The 17838-nt window shown below is 36.9% G+C and overlaps 3 protein-coding genes across 5 annotated transcripts in view; 2 read left to right on the top strand and 1 right to left on the bottom strand.

Moving 5' to 3' along the window:
• LOC107725617 (AT-rich interactive domain-containing protein 4A-like) overlaps positions 1-8436 on the top strand; it is a 23403-nt gene extending 14967 nt beyond the window's left edge. For both annotated transcript variants that reach the window (XM_016534947.1, XM_016534956.1), the window contains exons 17-25: positions 1630-1809; positions 2272-2356; positions 2449-2629; positions 2989-3051; positions 3484-4638; positions 5163-5267; positions 5747-5953; positions 6081-6227; positions 7334-8436. In XM_016534947.1, coding sequence (XP_016390433.1) covers positions 1630-1809; positions 2272-2356; positions 2449-2629; positions 2989-3051; positions 3484-4638; positions 5163-5267; positions 5747-5953; positions 6081-6227; positions 7334-7437 — 2227 coding nt within the window. In that variant the 3' untranslated portion in view covers positions 7438-8436. The remainder of the gene's footprint in view (positions 1-1629; positions 1810-2271; positions 2357-2448; positions 2630-2988; positions 3052-3483; positions 4639-5162; positions 5268-5746; positions 5954-6080; positions 6228-7333) is intronic.
• A 1735-nt stretch (positions 8437-10171) lies between these two features.
• LOC107725628 (mitochondrial import inner membrane translocase subunit Tim9-like) lies at positions 10172-12626 on the bottom strand. 2 transcript variants are annotated; one of them, XM_016534972.1, is made up of 6 exons: positions 12547-12626; positions 12037-12130; positions 11822-11826; positions 11680-11740; positions 11485-11580; positions 10172-10797 (listed from the first exon to the last, which is right to left on the bottom strand). In XM_016534972.1, the coding sequence occupies exons 4-6, from the start codon at positions 11716-11718 to the stop codon at positions 10663-10665; spliced, it is 270 nt and encodes an 89-aa protein (XP_016390458.1). In that variant the 5' UTR covers positions 11719-11740; positions 11822-11826; positions 12037-12130; positions 12547-12626; the 3' UTR covers positions 10172-10662. The 2 variants fall into 2 exon arrangements, with proteins under 2 accessions (XP_016390458.1, XP_016390448.1); XM_016534962.1 differs by lacking the exons at positions 11822-11826; positions 12547-12626 and having other exon boundaries at positions 11680-11738; positions 12037-12106.
• A 488-nt stretch (positions 12627-13114) lies between these two features.
• Positions 13115-17838, top strand: part of LOC107725608 (protein TALPID3-like) — a 128526-nt gene continuing 123802 nt past the window's right edge. The window contains exons 1-8 of the mRNA XM_016534936.1: positions 13115-13370; positions 13940-14001; positions 14142-14208; positions 14419-14488; positions 14570-14744; positions 14847-15059; positions 16091-16271; positions 17277-17426. Of these exons, the coding sequence (XP_016390422.1) occupies positions 13115-13370; positions 13940-14001; positions 14142-14208; positions 14419-14488; positions 14570-14744; positions 14847-15059; positions 16091-16271; positions 17277-17426 (1174 nt within the window). The remainder of the gene's footprint in view (positions 13371-13939; positions 14002-14141; positions 14209-14418; positions 14489-14569; positions 14745-14846; positions 15060-16090; positions 16272-17276; positions 17427-17838) is intronic.

Below are 17838 nucleotides of genomic sequence, written 5' to 3' on the forward strand. Positions count from 1 at the left end.
GGCGTGTTAGAATGAGCCGTTTTAGGGGGGCGTGGCAGAGTCTTAACTTTGATAAAGAATATCTCTTTGGTTTTGAGACTTTAGTCTTTGCAACTTCAGGGATCTTATCTATGCACAATCAGCTTGTAACACTCCAAAGAGATAGGAAAACTTGAAATCGCATCATATGACCCCTTTAATATCTGCATTTAAACCGGGGAAATGGTGTTAAGTCATTAGTCATTTCAGAGTTACTTGGACTTTTCTTTGAGACCTTTTCCTGAAAGGGGACACTTTTTGAGATTTTTATTTTGTTACTCGAAGCCTTATTGCAAACAAATATTTTTACAGTTGGACTTCAAATAACTTGAAGTTCAAATTGCCAAAGGGGTCTTCAGTACCTGAAAAAATTACTTCCTGTTGTTCATCAAAGTGCACCACATTGCCGTTTAGGGGCTGATATGTAAATAATGGGGGATCATACATTGATGTGCTTGTGATAGAGATGACAAGGGTTTTGTAATTTCTAGGGATGTAACAATTCACTCAACTCACGATTTTGATTTCACGATTCAAGTCGCAGAAATTTTTTTTTTGTTTTTTTGTTTTTTGTACAAAATGAGGTTTAAGACTAATTATAAATAAATGTGTCCTTTTATTATTGCTTGGACAAAATGCTGCATGTTTCTTTGTGAAATTGAAATATAACACCATAATAATATACTAATACAGCACTTGTATATTATTGCTCTTTTGTTGGTTTTGATTGCTTCTATTGTCCTCATTTGTAAGTAGCTTTGGATAAAAGCATCTGCTAAATAATATGCATGTGTGTGTATTTATATAAACATAATAAATATATACAGTACACATACATATATTATGTAAACAAAAACTTTTATTTTGGATGCGCTTAATCGCGATTAATCGTTTGACAGCACTAGAAACTATACATAAAAAAATATCTGCATGAAACAGAAACAGCTGACGAGCTGAACGAGACGCCTAATCGTTACATCCCTAGTAATTTCTGAACAAATTTGCAGCTTAGTTTCTTTAAACTATAGGTGGACTGGGGGAGCTTTTGAGTTTTGGATATTTAAACTTTTTTTTTTTTTTTTTTTTTTTTTGAAGAAAGAAATGTTCTTATGCTCACCAAGGTTGCATTTATTTGATCAAACATAAGTAAAAACAGTCATGTTTTGAATTACTATTACAAATTAATAGAAAACTTTTTTATTTTATCTTAATGTAATTTTTTTCCTGAATTTTCAGCTTCATTACTCCAATCTTCAATGTCACATGATCCTTCAGAAATCATTCTAATATGCTGATTTGATGCTCTAGTAACATTTCTTATCAGTGTTGAAAACAGTTGTGCTGCTTAATGTTTGTGGAAACTGTGATGCATTTTTAGGATTCATTGATACATTTTGAAAGTTCAAAAGAACAGCATGTTTGAAAATCTTTTTTCATTGTAAATGCCTTTACTGACATTTTTGAACGATTTATGCTTTCTTGCTGAATAAAGTAATGAACTGACCCCAAATCTTACTTGGCCCAAACAACAAAAGTGCTGTTTTCTATGATCTGGTCCTTTAAAAATCTCTGTGTGGATGAAGAATCTAATCGTTCGTGTTTGGTTGACAGAGATGAGATGGAGGAGGATGACTGCTGTGAGGACTCTGAGCATTCTGTGACCGGCACTAAAATCAAAGTGAGATACGGCAAGGGGAAGACACAGAAAATCTATGAAGCTAACATCAGGAACACAGAGACCGATAATGGAGAGGTTCTTTACCTGGTGCATTACTACGGCTGGAATATTAGGTGAGGTGTTGATGCGACTGTCTTTTAATGTTTAATTAACTGCGTTTAATGCATGTGAAAATTATGACTCTATTTTGCTTGCAAATATACAGTGAATATTGTATATACTGCTCAGTTCTACTGAAAATTGAAATGCTTGTTAAGAGAATGGGGTCAAATATGATGATACCAGAGAATGGTTTCGCTAACTTGACTGATGTCATGTGATGTTACACTTCTCTTGGCTGTCTGATTAACCTCTGCTTCAATTTAACACGTCATAATAACCTTTTAGTCTTGTTACCATTAGAGATTCCAATATATGTTATTTCATCGGTTAGATTTCTTAACTCTTAGACAGCATGCATTAAATGTCCATTATTCATTTAAAAGGATCAGAATGGTGCATGAAGACTGAAAGGGTTATTTGTTCACCCTGTGCATGATGACAGTATTATTCAAGGGATTTTGTCTCTGCAACAGATATGATGAATGGATCAAGGCAGATCGAATAATATGGCCTGTCGATAAGGGGGGAACAAAGAGAAAACAAAAGAAAAAAGTGAAGGTGAGTGGCAATCTGTCTTAAACTAAAATGAGATTTATCTTTTGAGAACCTTGGGGGAAAAAAATGATCCTTTGAGCTCTCCTTCACCATAGAATAAAGAAGATGGAGAGGAGGATAAACAGGCCAAACAAGCGATACGTCGAGGTCGTCCTCCACTCAAAACCACCCCTCCCAGCACCTCCCGTAGTGTGTCCAAGACCCCCAGCAGCGAGGGTCGATCCAGCAGCAAGACCTCAAGGCCCACAGATGCCTCTACCCTGCCAAATGGAGAGGGTAAGACTGTCCATGTCAAAAGCTGTCTATAACCTGCGTAATCTTGCAGCTGAAGTTTAGGTCTGATAACTGGAATGGTAGTAATATCATGCTACTGCCACTGCCCTGTCACAAGAAACCGAAACCAGCCTTTTGCCATGTGATTACAAACATTCTAGTTTCTATAGTAAGATTAATGGCTTGGTGGGTTTTGTTGAACGTTACTACTGTTATGAGTTACACTTATATTTAGGCATTTGGCATATGTTTTTTATCTAAAGCATCTAACAGTGTATTCAATGTACACATTTTACCAGAATGTATGTTCCCTGGGAGCCCATGACCTTGGCTAGTGTTTAACACCATAAATATTTGGACAGGTACCCCTCTTCGGCGAATGAGGAGAACTTCTGGGATGTATGATTCGGATAGAGGATCTAATGGTAAGAGCAGCTCACATCGCTTTGAATCGATAGAAAAACACCTGCTGAAATTGATAACTTGATGGTTTTTATTTTCTGCCACCTTGCTTTAAAACGCATCTTTTAAAAGAACTGTAAAAGGATTGTATTCTTCATATGGAAATTAATTTGGATATGACTGAGATATATAAACCAGTGAGCTCATGCTGAACTGCAGGGTTTAAAAAAAATCACATGAAATTGTGTTAGACATTTTCATCACTTCACAAGTTTTTAACTGTCCAATGCCTTTTCCCGTCCCCTTTTAAATTAAATCGACTCTGATACGTTGACTCAGAAAACACAGATGATTGCTTTTATTGTCCAACACGTCTGTGCATCACTAGTTTTAAGCATCATACTTGACGGTTAACTTTCATGGTCATTGACTTCGATGTATATTTTCGTTTTTAGATTCAGGGAACTCCTCAGATGATAGTGAGTGTGAGGAATCTCCTGAGAAGTTGGAATGGACAGAGACAACCTATCCACCCCCAACATCAAAACAAGAGGCAGCTGACAATCTCCCAGAGGAGAGCACAATGCCAGAGCCTGCGCAGACTGAGCCTGAACTTCCCAGCAGCGCTCAGGAGATGCCCAACTTCAAGGAGAGGGAGAGTAAACTTGAGGAAGACACATCCCTGCTCCCTGTTGAGTCTGATGACGGATCTCCAAAACCGAGAGTGAAGAAGCCTCGTTTGAAAGAACCAGGACCAGAGACTCCCACACAAACACCTGCCGCTGCTAATCACACTCAGACAGAGGAACCCTCCACTCCTCTGCAACCTGCGAAGATACCCCAGAAAAGGCCATATAGTCCTTTAGAGAGAATAACGCACGTGGAGATTACCTCGGACACAGACTCTGCAACAGAGGACTTCGGCGCGTCAGAGCAAAATGCCGCAGTGGAATTCGAATTCACTGAACAGCTAACGCCGGAAAGGGTAGTCCACGTGAACATAGAAGAAGAAGAAAGAAGAATGCTTTCTCTAGTTAAAACACCACCGCTGGAGAAGAAACCTGATCCTGAGAAGAAGACTGAGGTGGTGCAGAAACCTGAGGAACACCCTTCTCCAACATTATCATCTCCCAGTAAAGATATCGAGATGAAATCTGAGATGCCCGCTCTTACCAGAGAGGTGCACCTCAGGGTAGAACCTCGTTACCCAGAGCTTGAGGATCTAACAACAACCGCAAATGAGGAAATGATGCCTCAAATCGGCCCCGAAGCGCTGGTCTGCCATGAAGTGGACCTTGACGATCCAGAGGAGAAGGACAGGCCCTCTGGTGAAGAGTTACTGCTAATGATGAAGGAAGAGAAAACTCAACCTCTAGAGCCTTCCGACCAACTTCCAGTGGGACCTCCACGCCTGTTTTCCCCATCCTCTGCCCCCAGCCCGGACGAATCTCACAGCACTAAGAGTGAGAGCGACACCACCATCGAAGTGGACAGTGTGGCAGAATCACAGGAGGGGCTTGGGGAGAATGAGTCAACTCATAGTTTTGATGCTAGTGCAAGTTCAAGCAATTCTAGCATCTCACTGCAGGATCGAGATGGAAAGGACAGAGGTAGGTGAAAGCTTGATGAAACCTGGTTTTAAAGAGTAAGCCTTTCGAATTGGAAAAAATAGCTATTTGACTATTGGCATAATTGATATGATCAGCAATAGACCTTTGTCAGGGTTAACACCATTATCTATTATTTTTGAAAGGAGTGCAATGAGGCTCTGAGGGACTGAAGTACAGTGCGTTCAATAGAATGTATTGTTGTTTGACAAGATACGATTGTTCAGCTGATGAATCTTTCAGAAGCCAAAAACTACAAAAAAAAACGTTTTTAAAGTTTTGAGGCGTGATATGTGATCTAGGACCTTTATAACCTTGCATGCCACTGTAAAAACTGTAAATATATCCCTCACAGCCTTGTTTTCATCTGTTCAATTCAATGTGGCGTCTAACCTGACCAAGATTCATATATTGTCTCACTAGATTTGTATTATTTTTATGGCAAAGATTTTATTTTTTATTTTTTGATTGCTTTTGTTCTGTGTGATTTTCTTATTTGTATTGTTGTTATTATTCTGCATTTTCAGGTCAGAAAAGGTTATTGGATTGCACTACTGGCTTGTCGGCCAAGAAGCAAAAACGCAGCCAGAAACGTTCAAGCGCTGTATGTAAAACAGAGAAGAATGGAGCAGGTGAGTGTTTTGATGCAAGTTCAAAGCCTTGAAAGCATTTATGGATTGATGTCCAAGTCAGGGTTTACTTTTTCTATTAGTTGTTTGCTATAAACTGATGTTGAAGTTTTTGTTTTATTTAATTAATTAATTTTTATTTTATTCCTTAGATTCCTATCCTGGAAGGTTAGGTCAGGTTTATTCAAAAAAAATTTTTTCCCAGTAAAAATTGAATGTATGTGATTTAATCAAAGGTTGGCGGAAAGAGAATAGAGTCAAAGATGATGATACCAGAGAATGGTTTCGCTAACTTGACTGATGTCATGTGATGTTACACTTCTCTTGGCTGTCTGATTAACCTCTGCTTCATTTCTCACGTTCAAAGCTAAACATTCTAGCTTTAATTTCTATTTGTGACCAATGATAGCTTTAATTGTGTATGATGGGTATTTTTTGTCTTGGACTCAAACCTGATAAAATCTCTCTCTGTATGTCTCCAGGTCACAGTAGCGACAGTGAGGACCTGTCTGCCATGGACAGCTCTAATAAGCTAGCCCCAGTCAAGCACTCCAGCCTACCCAAGAGCCAGAAGCTTTCTCGGTCACCCGGTCTGGTTTCTCCCAACATTAAAGACATGGAGAAAGACAAGCACAAAGAGAAGCAATCCATCCCTTCCCCCCGCACATATAAGTGGTCCTGCCAGTTGAGTAAGTTTACGAACTTTACCAAAGTTACATTACACACCAAAGTTACAAAGACACATTTTGGTTGTCGCTGAAGTGTCTGAGACTTTTACATCCTGTCCTTACTGGTTCCTGCTTCTGTTTTTCACAGCTGAGCTGGACAACATGTCAAGTGCTGAGCGCATTTCATTCTTGCAAGAGAAGCTACAGGAAATCAGGAAATACTACATGTCACTCAAGTCTGAAGTGGCTTCCATCGACAGGAGGCGGAAAAGATTAAAAAAGAAGGAAAGAGAAGGTAAATTTGCTTATAATAATACATCATTTGTATTTGTTCATTTACAAATATTGCTACTATTATTATTATTAATAAAAATAATAATTTCTATGTATTGATTATTATTTATAACATTATTATTATTATTATGAATGACATAAAAAATGTTCTTGTTTATTCTGTTCAGGTCTAAAGAATTTGGAAATTGTACTTAATGTTAAAAAATGTAAATGTTTTTTGAATTTCTCAAATTATTGACCTTTGACTTAATAGTAGAAGTAGTAGTATTTATTTTTCATTTTGTATTTATTCATTTATAATGACATGATTGTTTATTATTATTATTATTATTATTATTAGAGCCCAACCGATATGTTTTTTTTTGGGGCCGATACCGATATTAGGGAGTAAAAAAAGGCCGATATCGATATGTCGGCCGATATTCTTTGGGTATATTATAGTACAATACCAGTCAAAAGTTTGGACACTTCCCCATTCGTGTGTCCAAACATTTGACTGGTACTATATATATAGAATACAGTATATACATAAACAGAATATATATACATAAACACATTTTTTGCAATGATCACTCAAATGTGGTGATCAAACACTTATAATGACGTGACAGTTCGAGAGGGGTCCTCGAGCTGAAGGGATCCCCCGAATTTGGAGCGGATTTGCCGCGCTGTTACGGAGATATGGCCGTTCAGTTTCAATGGTTTTCCATAGACTAAGCTTTAAAGTGTTTTATCCAGGTCTGCAGTAGCAAACAATAGAGTGTGCTCTGCTGGACAAACTAAGTAATTACACAATTCCAAGCATTTTATCTGCGTTGTGTTCTGTAAAAAAATTTTTTTATATCGGCGGCATATTCGCCGATACCAATATATCGGCGACAGGCTCATATCGGCCGATAATATCGGCAAAACGATATATCGGTCGGGCTCTAATTATTATTATTATTATTATTAGTTTCATAATAATAATAATAGCTATGATTGTTATTGTTGTATGTTTATTGTGTTCATCAGGTTTAAAACATTTTTAAATTGTACTATTTAAACTTCGGATTTCTCAATTTCCGGTCTTTTGTGATTTATTGACCTTTGATTTGTGATCAACAGTGTCCCACACCACAGCGTCCACATCATCAGGCTCGTCCGACACGGGCATGAGCCCGTCTTCTGCTTCCCCCACGCAGAACACTGTGGCCGTCGAGTGCAGGTGATGTCACGCCCGTGCCCTGCCCTTGCCCCGCTCCACCTCTGCCTTCTCAGCATCCTGCATCCTGACGAGCCAGAGCAAGCAGCCAATAGCACTCGACTGCTCACCGCCTCCACGTCTCTGATCCCTATTGGCCACTCCCACATTCTGCACTTTGTAAACTGATCCTGCCTCTTCTCGATCGCTGTCACACCAGGGAATGGACTCCGCGTGAGGGTTGAATGTAATCTATGAAATCAAAGCTTACAATTTATCCATCCAGAACGTATATGATGGCACTTTTCACTTCGCTCTCTACAAATGCTGAACAGAAACCTCCTCTTACTGCTTCTGCACAGCAGGGACTGAATTTGGATGCAGTTGTCAGAACATGGTAAGAACATTGTCTCAGATCCCTAGGTAATGGTCACCTTAACCAGCTGGACATGGTTATTCAAAGAAAGGTCAGTTGGAATGCGCTTGTTCCATCAGAACTGCCAAAGTACATGTGCTACAGCAGAGTGCCCTATTTTGGAAAAGTAGGACAAAGTCAATTGCAAAAGGAAATGTAGTTTACTGAAAACTGCAGCTGGCGTCTTCCACTTCTGTCTTAGTATGCGAGCACAGAGAATTATGCAAAACCTATTTTTGTTGTCTCTTTTTAAGAAAATGAAAACAAACAAAAAAAAAAAACTACAGAAAATGTTTACAGTGGAACACGTGATAAAACTGTTTTCAGTGGACTAATTTACTTTGCAAGTGTATTTTGTCTTTTTATATGTAATTGCAGAGTTTTTATTTTAGTATGGAAAATTTCAAAAAGTATATATCACAGCCGTGAAGTTATTTAATGAAAGATTTCTAGAGCTGAAATTTTTGTGTAAAATAAAGGTATTATCTTGCAACTTGTTAAATATATTTATTCAGTCCGTGGACAGCATTTTTGTATTTTTTACAAGATGAGAATCACAATCGTCCCACATTCGGTTCGGTCGGTGGGGTAGAAAGAGTATAAGAATTTTGTCGGGTCATCTTGAAGCTTCGAATGTGACGTCACTATTCGGGTAACTACTGTGCAGTAAACCGCATCTTCCCCCGTTTTCTTTATCCATTTGGGCCCGAAGCTCCCCTGATGGAACACCAGAAATTGGTGACCTGCATTTTCCTCCCCATTCTTGATTTCAGATTTTCTGGTACTTTATTATTTAATCCTTTATTCTCATTTTCATTTTGAGTTCTTGACCAATTGAATAAATGAGTTGCTTCTCACACAAGTATGTTAAGCCCAGGGGTTTCTTACTGTTCCTTTTGTAAATAGATCTTTCAAAAACCATGTATTTGAAAAATACATTTTAAACAAACTGTAAAAAGATTTATTATTTTTAAACAGTACATCTTTGTATATTAATTTTCATTTTCTATGTCAAGTTGGTAGAAGCATTAGCACATCTTTAGACTGTATATACTCAACCATTTTGAAACCTAAACCCAAGCTGTCTAGAGTGATGACCCTTATGACTATGTTGAACATTTTATGCTGTAGGCATTGATTAATTCACTGCGACGAAATTGTGAAAATTGCTTCCCTGTGACTTGTTTATTTACAGATTCCTGGAGGAAGAAATGAAGGCATTAGGTTCCTGAGCAAAGCCATTGTATCTTTATGTAAAATAAGAAGAGGTCTTCTCATTTCTAATAAAGTTTTTAAATATTCTTCCTATTTCTTTGTCTTTTATTAACTGGTTGAAAACTCACAAAAACAACCAGGGGCACATTTTAACCTCATTTGTTTATTTGGCAGAAAAATGCATTCCTGTATTTTCAGGACAAAATATGGATATTATCAGAATTTTCCTTCAAATTGTAATGCCACTATTTTATTCTAAGAAGATTAAATCCACATGGCTTAAAGAGAGTATAAACAAATACTACCATGATGTGGAAATACTTAAAATATTGTTCAGTTTTTACTCGAGTTTCATTGAAATTTCACAATGCAAAATTGCAATAAAAAGGATCTTTTTTTTTCCTTTAGGCAAAAACTATTTATTTTGGACTGAATTATGACTTTATGGCCATGTTTTCTGAGATTCGTCTAGTTAGTAATACTAATAAAATCTTCACAGAACTCCTCTTTGTTAAAGGAATGGTTCACCCAAAAATTGACATTTGCTGGAAATTTACTCGCCCTCAGACCATCCAAGATGTAGAGGAGTTTGTTTCTTTGTCAAAATAGATTTAGAGAAATTTAGCTTTCCATCACTTGCTCACCAATGGATCCTCTGCAGTGAATGGGTGCCGTCAGAATTAAGAGTCCAAAAGGCTGATAAAAGCATCACAAGTAATCCACACGACTGCAGTCCATCAGTTAGCATTGTGAAGTGAAATGCTGCGTGTTTGTAAGAAGCAAATCCATCGTTACGATGTTTTAACTTCAAACCTTTGCTTCTAGCTAAAATACCAGTTTATAATCTATAATAACACTTTCTCCAGTGAAAAAATTCATCTCGTCTTAATCAGGAGAGAAATATGCACAGATCAAGCAGAAACAGTAATAAACAATATGTTGGTGGATTTCAATGTGAATGGACAACAGCGGATGGACTTTTTCACTGGAGGAAGCATTATTATGGATAAAGGACTGATAATATGGCCAGAAGTGGCCGTTTAAAGTTAAAACGCCTTGATGGATTTATTACAAACATGCAGCTTTTCATTTCACAAGATTGGAGTTGTGTGGATTACTTGTGATGCTTTTGTCATCTGTTTGAACTCTCATTCTGGCGGCACCCATTCACTGCAGAGGACCCACTGGTGAGCAGGTGGTGTAATGATGTATGCTACATTTCTTGGATGGTGTGAGGGTGAGAAATTTATGAGCAAATTTTCATTTTTGGGTGAAGCATTACCTTAAAGCTTTTTTTTTTTTCATTAGCTAAATTATACATGAACGAGACTGAATATTAGAGTTGACTAATATTTTATTTTGTAGCACGCTAACATAAAAACAACCAAGATCTTTCGTGTTTTACGGAAGACCAATATAATGGTCAAAACGACAGTGTCTGTCCTTTGGGAAACCAAAACTCCCAACGATCCATTTATCCGAAGAGCCGGCAGACGTTACAGGACTTCTCATAGTATTCCCAGTGCCTGCGTCGTCTGCCCTGCTGCTCCAGTTTGGAGAGCCCTGCTCCATGCTGGAATAGAGAGAGCCCGGAGCAATGCTCTGGAGTTCAGCCGCAGATGATTATCGTGGTTGTCCTAACAAGCCAGCTTTAGCAGCCAACGCTTCATTCTGCTGGATGTGATATTCCTGAAAGCGCATGGAGATCCTCTGCGTCATCTTCAGATACTTCTGTAAGCAGCTTTCAGAACATGTAGTCTGGAAAGGAAAGATATATTGAAATCCAGTTAAAGGGATAGTTCACCCAAAAATGAAAATGTGATGTTTATCTGCTTACCCCTTCTTCTTTTTGCTTTACGGCGGACTTATAAGTGCATTACCGCCACCTATCTCTCAAATGGACCATTAACACTCCTAATTGAGATTGTAGATAGAGTGTCGGTAATGCACTTATAAGTCTGCGATCTGCCGTAAAACAAGAAGAAGAAGAAGACGCGTCACACGCCGGCTGAAGAAGACGCGAACGCGCTCAGGACAGGTCGGACATTGCAGTGCATCAGAGGTAAAAAAAAAATATATATAAATACTGTTCAGTTTCTTGCACAGACCGATCGTTTCGTGTCTTTACACATCAATGTATCGTCACGAGCCGCAGGGTTTAATTTGGTTTTGTTTGTGTATGTTTTTTTTGACTCTCAAAGCCGTGATTCCCATTCACCTCCATTATAAGACTGACAGACTGCAACGGTTTGTGTTAAAAATCTTCGTTTGTGTTCTACTGAAGAAACAAAGTCACCTACATCTTGGATGCCCTGGGAGTAAGCAGATAAACATCACATTTTCATTTTTGGGTGAACTATCCCTTTAAATAATTTAAATTTTATTTCAAAGGACTTATAAGATAGCTTGTAGAAATATAAGCGTAATCACAATTTAACACCACACCTCCTCTGGTTTGACCTCTCTTGTAGTGAAATCTTTAACACAATCCATGAAGCAGTTTTCTGTCAGTTTATTGTAGGTTCCCAGGAATTCTTTGAACTGCAAAATACAAAGATGGGCAATTAAATAGTTATTTAATGATTTCAAAACTGAAAATAGACAATAAATGTGTACGGTTACGTCTAAGGTTCCTCTTACCTGTTTAATCTGGTCTGATTCGTTGACCTGAGCCGCCATAGTTACAATAAAGTGGGATGCTGTGGATGAAATGAAATACCATTACTCACACCACGAGCATTTGAACCAGAAATTCTCCCTGTTCTTATCGACAGTGCAGAAGTTGCTTAATAAACATGTTCTTTTTGGCCTCACAGTTCAATGAGTGTGATGATGTTGAGTGGCTGCATTAGCCATTAGCATATCACATGCACATTTATAACACTAAATATGCGATAAATGCCTTCCAAAATAAATGCTTTAATAAATAAGATGTAGACAATAAATATAACTAAAAGCAAAGCACGTTAAAAAAAAAAAAAACAGTAAAGCAACTACCTCAGAGCTCAGGATGTGAAGGACATGTGAGAACAGAACAGATATCCGCTGCTTCACATCGGCAGATTCGGCACTTTCGTAACAAATAAGAGCCCTTATAAAATAAAAAGTAAAATCGTGTATGAAGGAATAGAATTCAGATCCTTAGAACTTAAAACGGCTATTTGAATTTGTATATCATTTAATATATTATTACATTTTTATATCATTTTATACATATAATGGTGTCTGTAATACACATCTTGTTGAAAATGTACAGACATAATACACAGACAAGCATCTCTTCTTTTGATTATTTAAATGCTTTATATTAGCATCTTATATTAAATATTAAATATTGTAAAACAGGCATTTTTACATTTTCAGTCGTTTTTGATATACTTCTCACAGTATAAAAATGCATCTTCTAAAATGCCTCAGATTTATTACTGCGCAAAAAAAAAAAAATGTAGGGATAAAGACTAAAAAAAAAAAAGCAAAAACACAGAAACATTTATTTCTCATGTTTACCAGATCAAATAAGGACCAAATGGGGGCAGCAGTGTCAAGACTTCCGAGACCAAAACAAAGGGAAGACAGACTTTTATTTTGAAATCTGTCTAGCGATCGCGCTGTTGTTTCCAAGATCACGGTTGTGAAGTTTTGTTGTCAGCAACAACCGAAGCTGTGAAAATAACTGGATTTACGGCTGAAATAAAACATCATTTAAATATATAACATTAAAATATTACGAAACAAAGTCGGGATTTACTGTAATAACAGAAATGAGAGGCTGAGCCAACCTGTTGCTTTTAAAAAATAACCTGCGGCGGGAAATTTAAAACCAATACTGACAACAACACCAGAGTGACCGACGTGTCATCTGTGGATATCTCCGGAAATAAAGGCAATAATCGTTATCTTTACGTCATGTTTACGGTAAGACGGTTATGAACGCCTGAAAATGATCAAAGCTTTTGACAACTAGCTGCTGGGTCTGTAACTTTGTTATTATCAACTGTTTAAAGACTGACATCACTGAAAAACAACCGGTGTCTCTTTAATGGACTGTCTAAATACTTATTATATAAAAGTGGAAATGGACTCTTGTTGTGTGTCTATGATCAATAACACGCACTTAAACAACTCTACATCCAGTTCTGATGCAGCAGATGTGTTCATTAACTCAACCAGAGCAGCTTTGGGTGCCAGCAGAGAGGAAATACAGCGTAAGAGCCATACTAAAGTTAATATTTACATCAGGAGACTGTCAGACTCTGAAGATGTTCATTCTGTGGGTGAGAGAGAAATCCCACCTGTCCTGTCTGTGAATATACCTTCAGTTTCAGATACAGGTAACACTGTTAGATTAGGCCTGTCACGATAACAACTTTTTGTTGTGCGATATATTGCCCCAGAAATAATTGCGATAAACGATATCATTGTCATTTTAAGACCATTTTATGCCACTGAATATATAATCATAATATAACAGCATAATAATGCAAGAAAGCCTACACCAGGGGTGCCCAAACTTGGTCCTGGAGGGCCGGTGTCCTGCAGAGTTTAGCTCCAACCCCAATTAAACACACCTGAACCAGCTGATCAAGCTCTTACTAGGCATACTAGAAACTTCCCAGCAGGTGTGTTGAGGCAAGTTGGAGCTAAACTCTGCAGGACACCGGTCCTCCAGGACCGAGTTTGGGCACCCCTGGCCTACACGCTTTCAAAGGACAAACTTTCCGTTCTTAAGAATATTTAGATCAAGTATTTGAAATTAAGTATCAAAATATTAGATACCTTAAAAAACTTGAATAAATAGTAAATAAACAGATACAGGTAACACTATTCGATTGATTATAGTTAGATTGTGAGATCAATTAAATGATCAAAAGAATAAATACTTTTTAAAATCTAAATTCAGTTGAACCCCATGAACAACAGTCTGGTGGACCATCAAATCAATTTGCTGACTTTTTTGACCAAGTGAGTTTTTTTTTTTGTATTGTATTTATTATTATTATTATTATTATTTACAGTTGACTTATATTTGGTTTGTTTGTAATTAAACGACTTAAACTTGCTTAAGTTGATTAACATATTTATTTATTTATTTTCTCATATAGGCCTCCAGGAAAGAGAAAAGTAAAGTTCAAACCACAATCATGCAGACAGCAAACTTAAAGTCAAAAGGTATTATATTATATTGGTATTAAAGTAATGATCAAACTACAATCATGCAGACTGGGAGAAACTTAGTCAAAAAGTATGAATTTATATTATGTTTTGCTATTTTGAATTATAATGGTATCATATTATATTGTATTGTTTTGAATTATATTGGTATTATATATTTTTGAAAGCAGCTAATGTGAATCGATTTGTAATCTCTGAACACCGCAGGTGAAGATGTGCACATTTCTACATACTCTGCTGATGGGAGAGGAGCCGTTTCTGCAGCCCTCAAGAAAAGGTAATGCCTGCTTTCACTCAGTTGTTCCTATGATCAAACATGGTTATTTTGTACACATGGATATTTCACTTTGTTCCTCAGATCCCAAAGTGCCCCTTTAAGACGTAACGTGACAGTACAAGTGTTGGACCAAGACAGATCCCAAACTCCAGGAGGCCAGTCAGATCCTGTTTGTCCATTAGGAGATCCTGGGACTTCTGCAAACGTGGCAGCCATAACCGCTGCTACTATTGCTGCCACAGCGCCACTTATCAAGGTAGACATTCTTAGATTCATACAGCATTATAATATTGTAACATTCATAAAGCAATACAGTACTATAGCATTCACCTTAAACTGTCTTTGTTTGGTCCATCAGGCTCAGAGTGAGATGGAGGCTCAGATCGCACTGGTAACTGCTGAGCTGAGGAGGTTGCAGGCAGCAGAGTCCAGTGTCCAGCCGGGAAGGGCGGCCAGTACTGAGAACAGTCCTGCTGGGAGAGCAGCCCATCTGGAGGAACAACTTGGCATTCTGATCCAGCAGAGACTGCAACACCTGGAGACGATCCAATGTCAGCAGATCCAGCTGCAGGTAAAAATGGCAAGACCTCTGTCTAGATCTGGAGTTGCAGAATCTAGCTATTTTAGTTTAGTTTAGTTTATTATTTTTATTATTGTTTTGTTTTTGTATTTTATTTTGTTTTATTTATATTATTTATATATATATACATATTATTTATTTATATTTTTAATTTCAGTTTTATTTTGATTTTGTTAATAGTTTTATTTAGTTTTGCTTTTAGTTTTTATTTATTTATTTTATTTTGTTTTGTTTTAGTTTTGCTTTTATTTTTATTGTTTTATTTTTGTTTTTCATTTTGTATTCTTTTGTTTTGTTTCTGTTTTATTTTATTTTATTTGTTTTCTTTTTTTCATTTCATTTTTTTTAAGTCGTCTTATGTTAGTCAAGGATTATTGCACCAAAAACATTCATAAGTTAGTTTTCCACCCTTGAATTAAATGTATTTGCTACTGTAAATATGATGTGGTGATATAGTTGATACTGTTGTTCATCAGGGTGGCTTAGTACCAAATACTGAGCAGGTCATGTCTACATAGCACATTGAACTTTTTTTGATTTCAAACAGACTTTAATTGCGGAAATCTGTTTTTAAGGAGTCACATGCTGTTGTGTCACATCTTCGTTTCAGAGACTTTTATAGAGGGTGCAGGAATGAATAATGTGTACTTTGCACGCAAAATATTTATTAAATCCACGACAGCTCATATGTAATGTATATCCCTTAGGCACTTAGAGAGGATTAAATAAAAAGTTGTTTGATATATGAATATGAAAAAGTGACCTATATGCTTATTGGACAGTGACTGATAACAAAACTGTATAAGAATGGTAGCTTGGACAGAGACCGATTCAGATGGTCAGCTGGCATCTTGGCTTTATTATTTCTTCTAGTAAAGTCTTATTTTGGCTTCTGGAACTCTGCCTCTGAGCATTATTCCTGCAAGACCAAGAAGACTTTTCTCCACTACAGTTCATGAATTGGTTGTGTTTATCTTGTGTTTAGGTTATGCATTACTTTATCATATCTCCTCTATCTTCAGAATCGCCTCCTGGGATCAGCTTTGGATGTCGTAGCAGCTCGGGCAAACACAGACTCACAGTCCACCCTGCGCATGAGCTCTGGAATCACCCAGACAGACTCTCTGCCAGCTCAGATCTCAGGCAGTCGCAGCATCAGACTCTCTGCTACTGATAAAACCTCTGCTGGAAGCCCAGCATCAGGTGAGGCTGCTGCTAAGATTTGGTATACATATATAGATTTGTATACTTGTATAGATTTTTCCCCTTACTGGTCATCTATCAATAATGTGACCCTAAAAAAGTATTTGAAAATTTTTGGATACTTAAGTTACACTTAATGCATTGCATTAAGGTTCAAAATATGGCATCAGCTTATGGTGTCAGAATCGGCTTCAATTTAATGAGACACTTTTTTTCAATTAGTTTTAACCAATTGGTTTTCAGGTTATTTTCATGGATGTCAATTCCCATTAATTTCACGCAGATGTCTTAGCAGAATAACCACAGGTGTAGTTCATTATATTAGCATATGAACATGTTCCAAAACATTTGACAACCAGAAAGTGTGCAAGACATTTGGAACATTATTGTTTCATTTTTGAAGCTTCATTTTGTGAAATAATTCGACTGAAATGTGTGCTTGTGCTTTCTTAAAACAGATGTCACTTGTTTTGATATTTTATTATAAAATGCAAATACATTTATAATTTTTTAATTATGACTTATTTGTGACCCTGGACCACAAAACCAGTCTTAAGTCGTTTGGGTATATTTTTAGCATTAGCAAAATTATCGATTTTTCTTTTATGCCAAAAATCATTAGGATATTAAGTAAAGATTATGTTCCATGAAGATATTTTGTAAATTTCCTACCGTAAATATATCAAAACTTAATTTTTGATTAGTAATATGCATTGCTAAGAACTTCATTTGGACAACTTTAAAGGCGATTTTCTCAATATTTGGATTTTTTTGCACCCTCAGATTCCAGATTCAGCCAAATATTGTCCTATCCTAACAAACCTTATTTATTCAGCTTTCAGATGAGGTATAAATCTCAATTTCGAAAAATTTACCCTTATATTAGACACATTTGTCTAAATGTGTGTTTGGATAAATGTAGTTTGTTAAAGCTGAGGGTGCTGCAAGTACGACTAAACAAATGGTGCTGATTATTGTTTTCATGTTGATTAATTTCTCCTGCAGTCTCAAAGGATGTGCTCCGAGACAAACAAACAGGTGGGCATAAAAGCCCCCTGGAGACCCCTGCACCACGTAAAGTCATTCCTAAACCCATCCACTGGACATCATCAACAAGCACCATCAAACCTCAGAAATCCTCCCTCAGGAACCAAGGTGGGATTCTCTCTGTGTCATTTACTTATTGTCATTTATTTATTTCTGTTTGCAGAAAGCAGTTTGGTCATTATAGCAAATATCTGATTATTTGGTTTTGCGATTTTATGGGTAGTTCCATTATATTAAGTCTTTTCTTTTCCCAACTTTTCCCAATCAAAGCATAGTTCTGAAATGATTTTTTGGACCAATTGTTCATTGGTTAATTTTTTCAATCAGTCTTAGTGGTAGTATGGATGGCATTCATGTTGAAACCACTTGATGGCAGTAGCGTCACTACTGATTTTTGCTTTTGCACCACAAACAGAACTGTAAAAACACATTTCCACTGCCTTTATATCATTTCAGTGTAGATTTTAGATTAATCAGAGGTAATAATAATCCATAACAACATTGTCTTTTATATATATAT

This window comes from Sinocyclocheilus rhinocerous, unplaced genomic scaffold (genome assembly GCF_001515625.1).
Source record: "Sinocyclocheilus rhinocerous isolate Xijiao unplaced genomic scaffold, SAMN03320098_v1.1 scaffold1004, whole genome shotgun sequence".
NCBI lineage: Eukaryota > Metazoa > Chordata > Actinopteri > Cypriniformes > Cyprinidae > Sinocyclocheilus > Sinocyclocheilus rhinocerous.

Bases quoted from the DNA above. Each gene is read 5' to 3' on its own strand.
- LOC107725628 (XM_016534972.1), bottom strand. From the start codon at position 11,718: ATGGCGGCTCAGGTCAACGAATCAGACCAGATTAAACAG. The intron at 11,581-11,679 runs GTAAGAGGAACC...TGTATTTTGCAG, and splicing joins AATCAGACCAGATTAAACAG to TTCAAAGAATTCCTGGGAAC. The intron at 10,798-11,484 runs GTGTGGTGTTAA...TTTCCTTTCCAG, and splicing joins GAGAGGTCAAACCAGAGGAG to ACTACATGTTCTGAAAGCTG.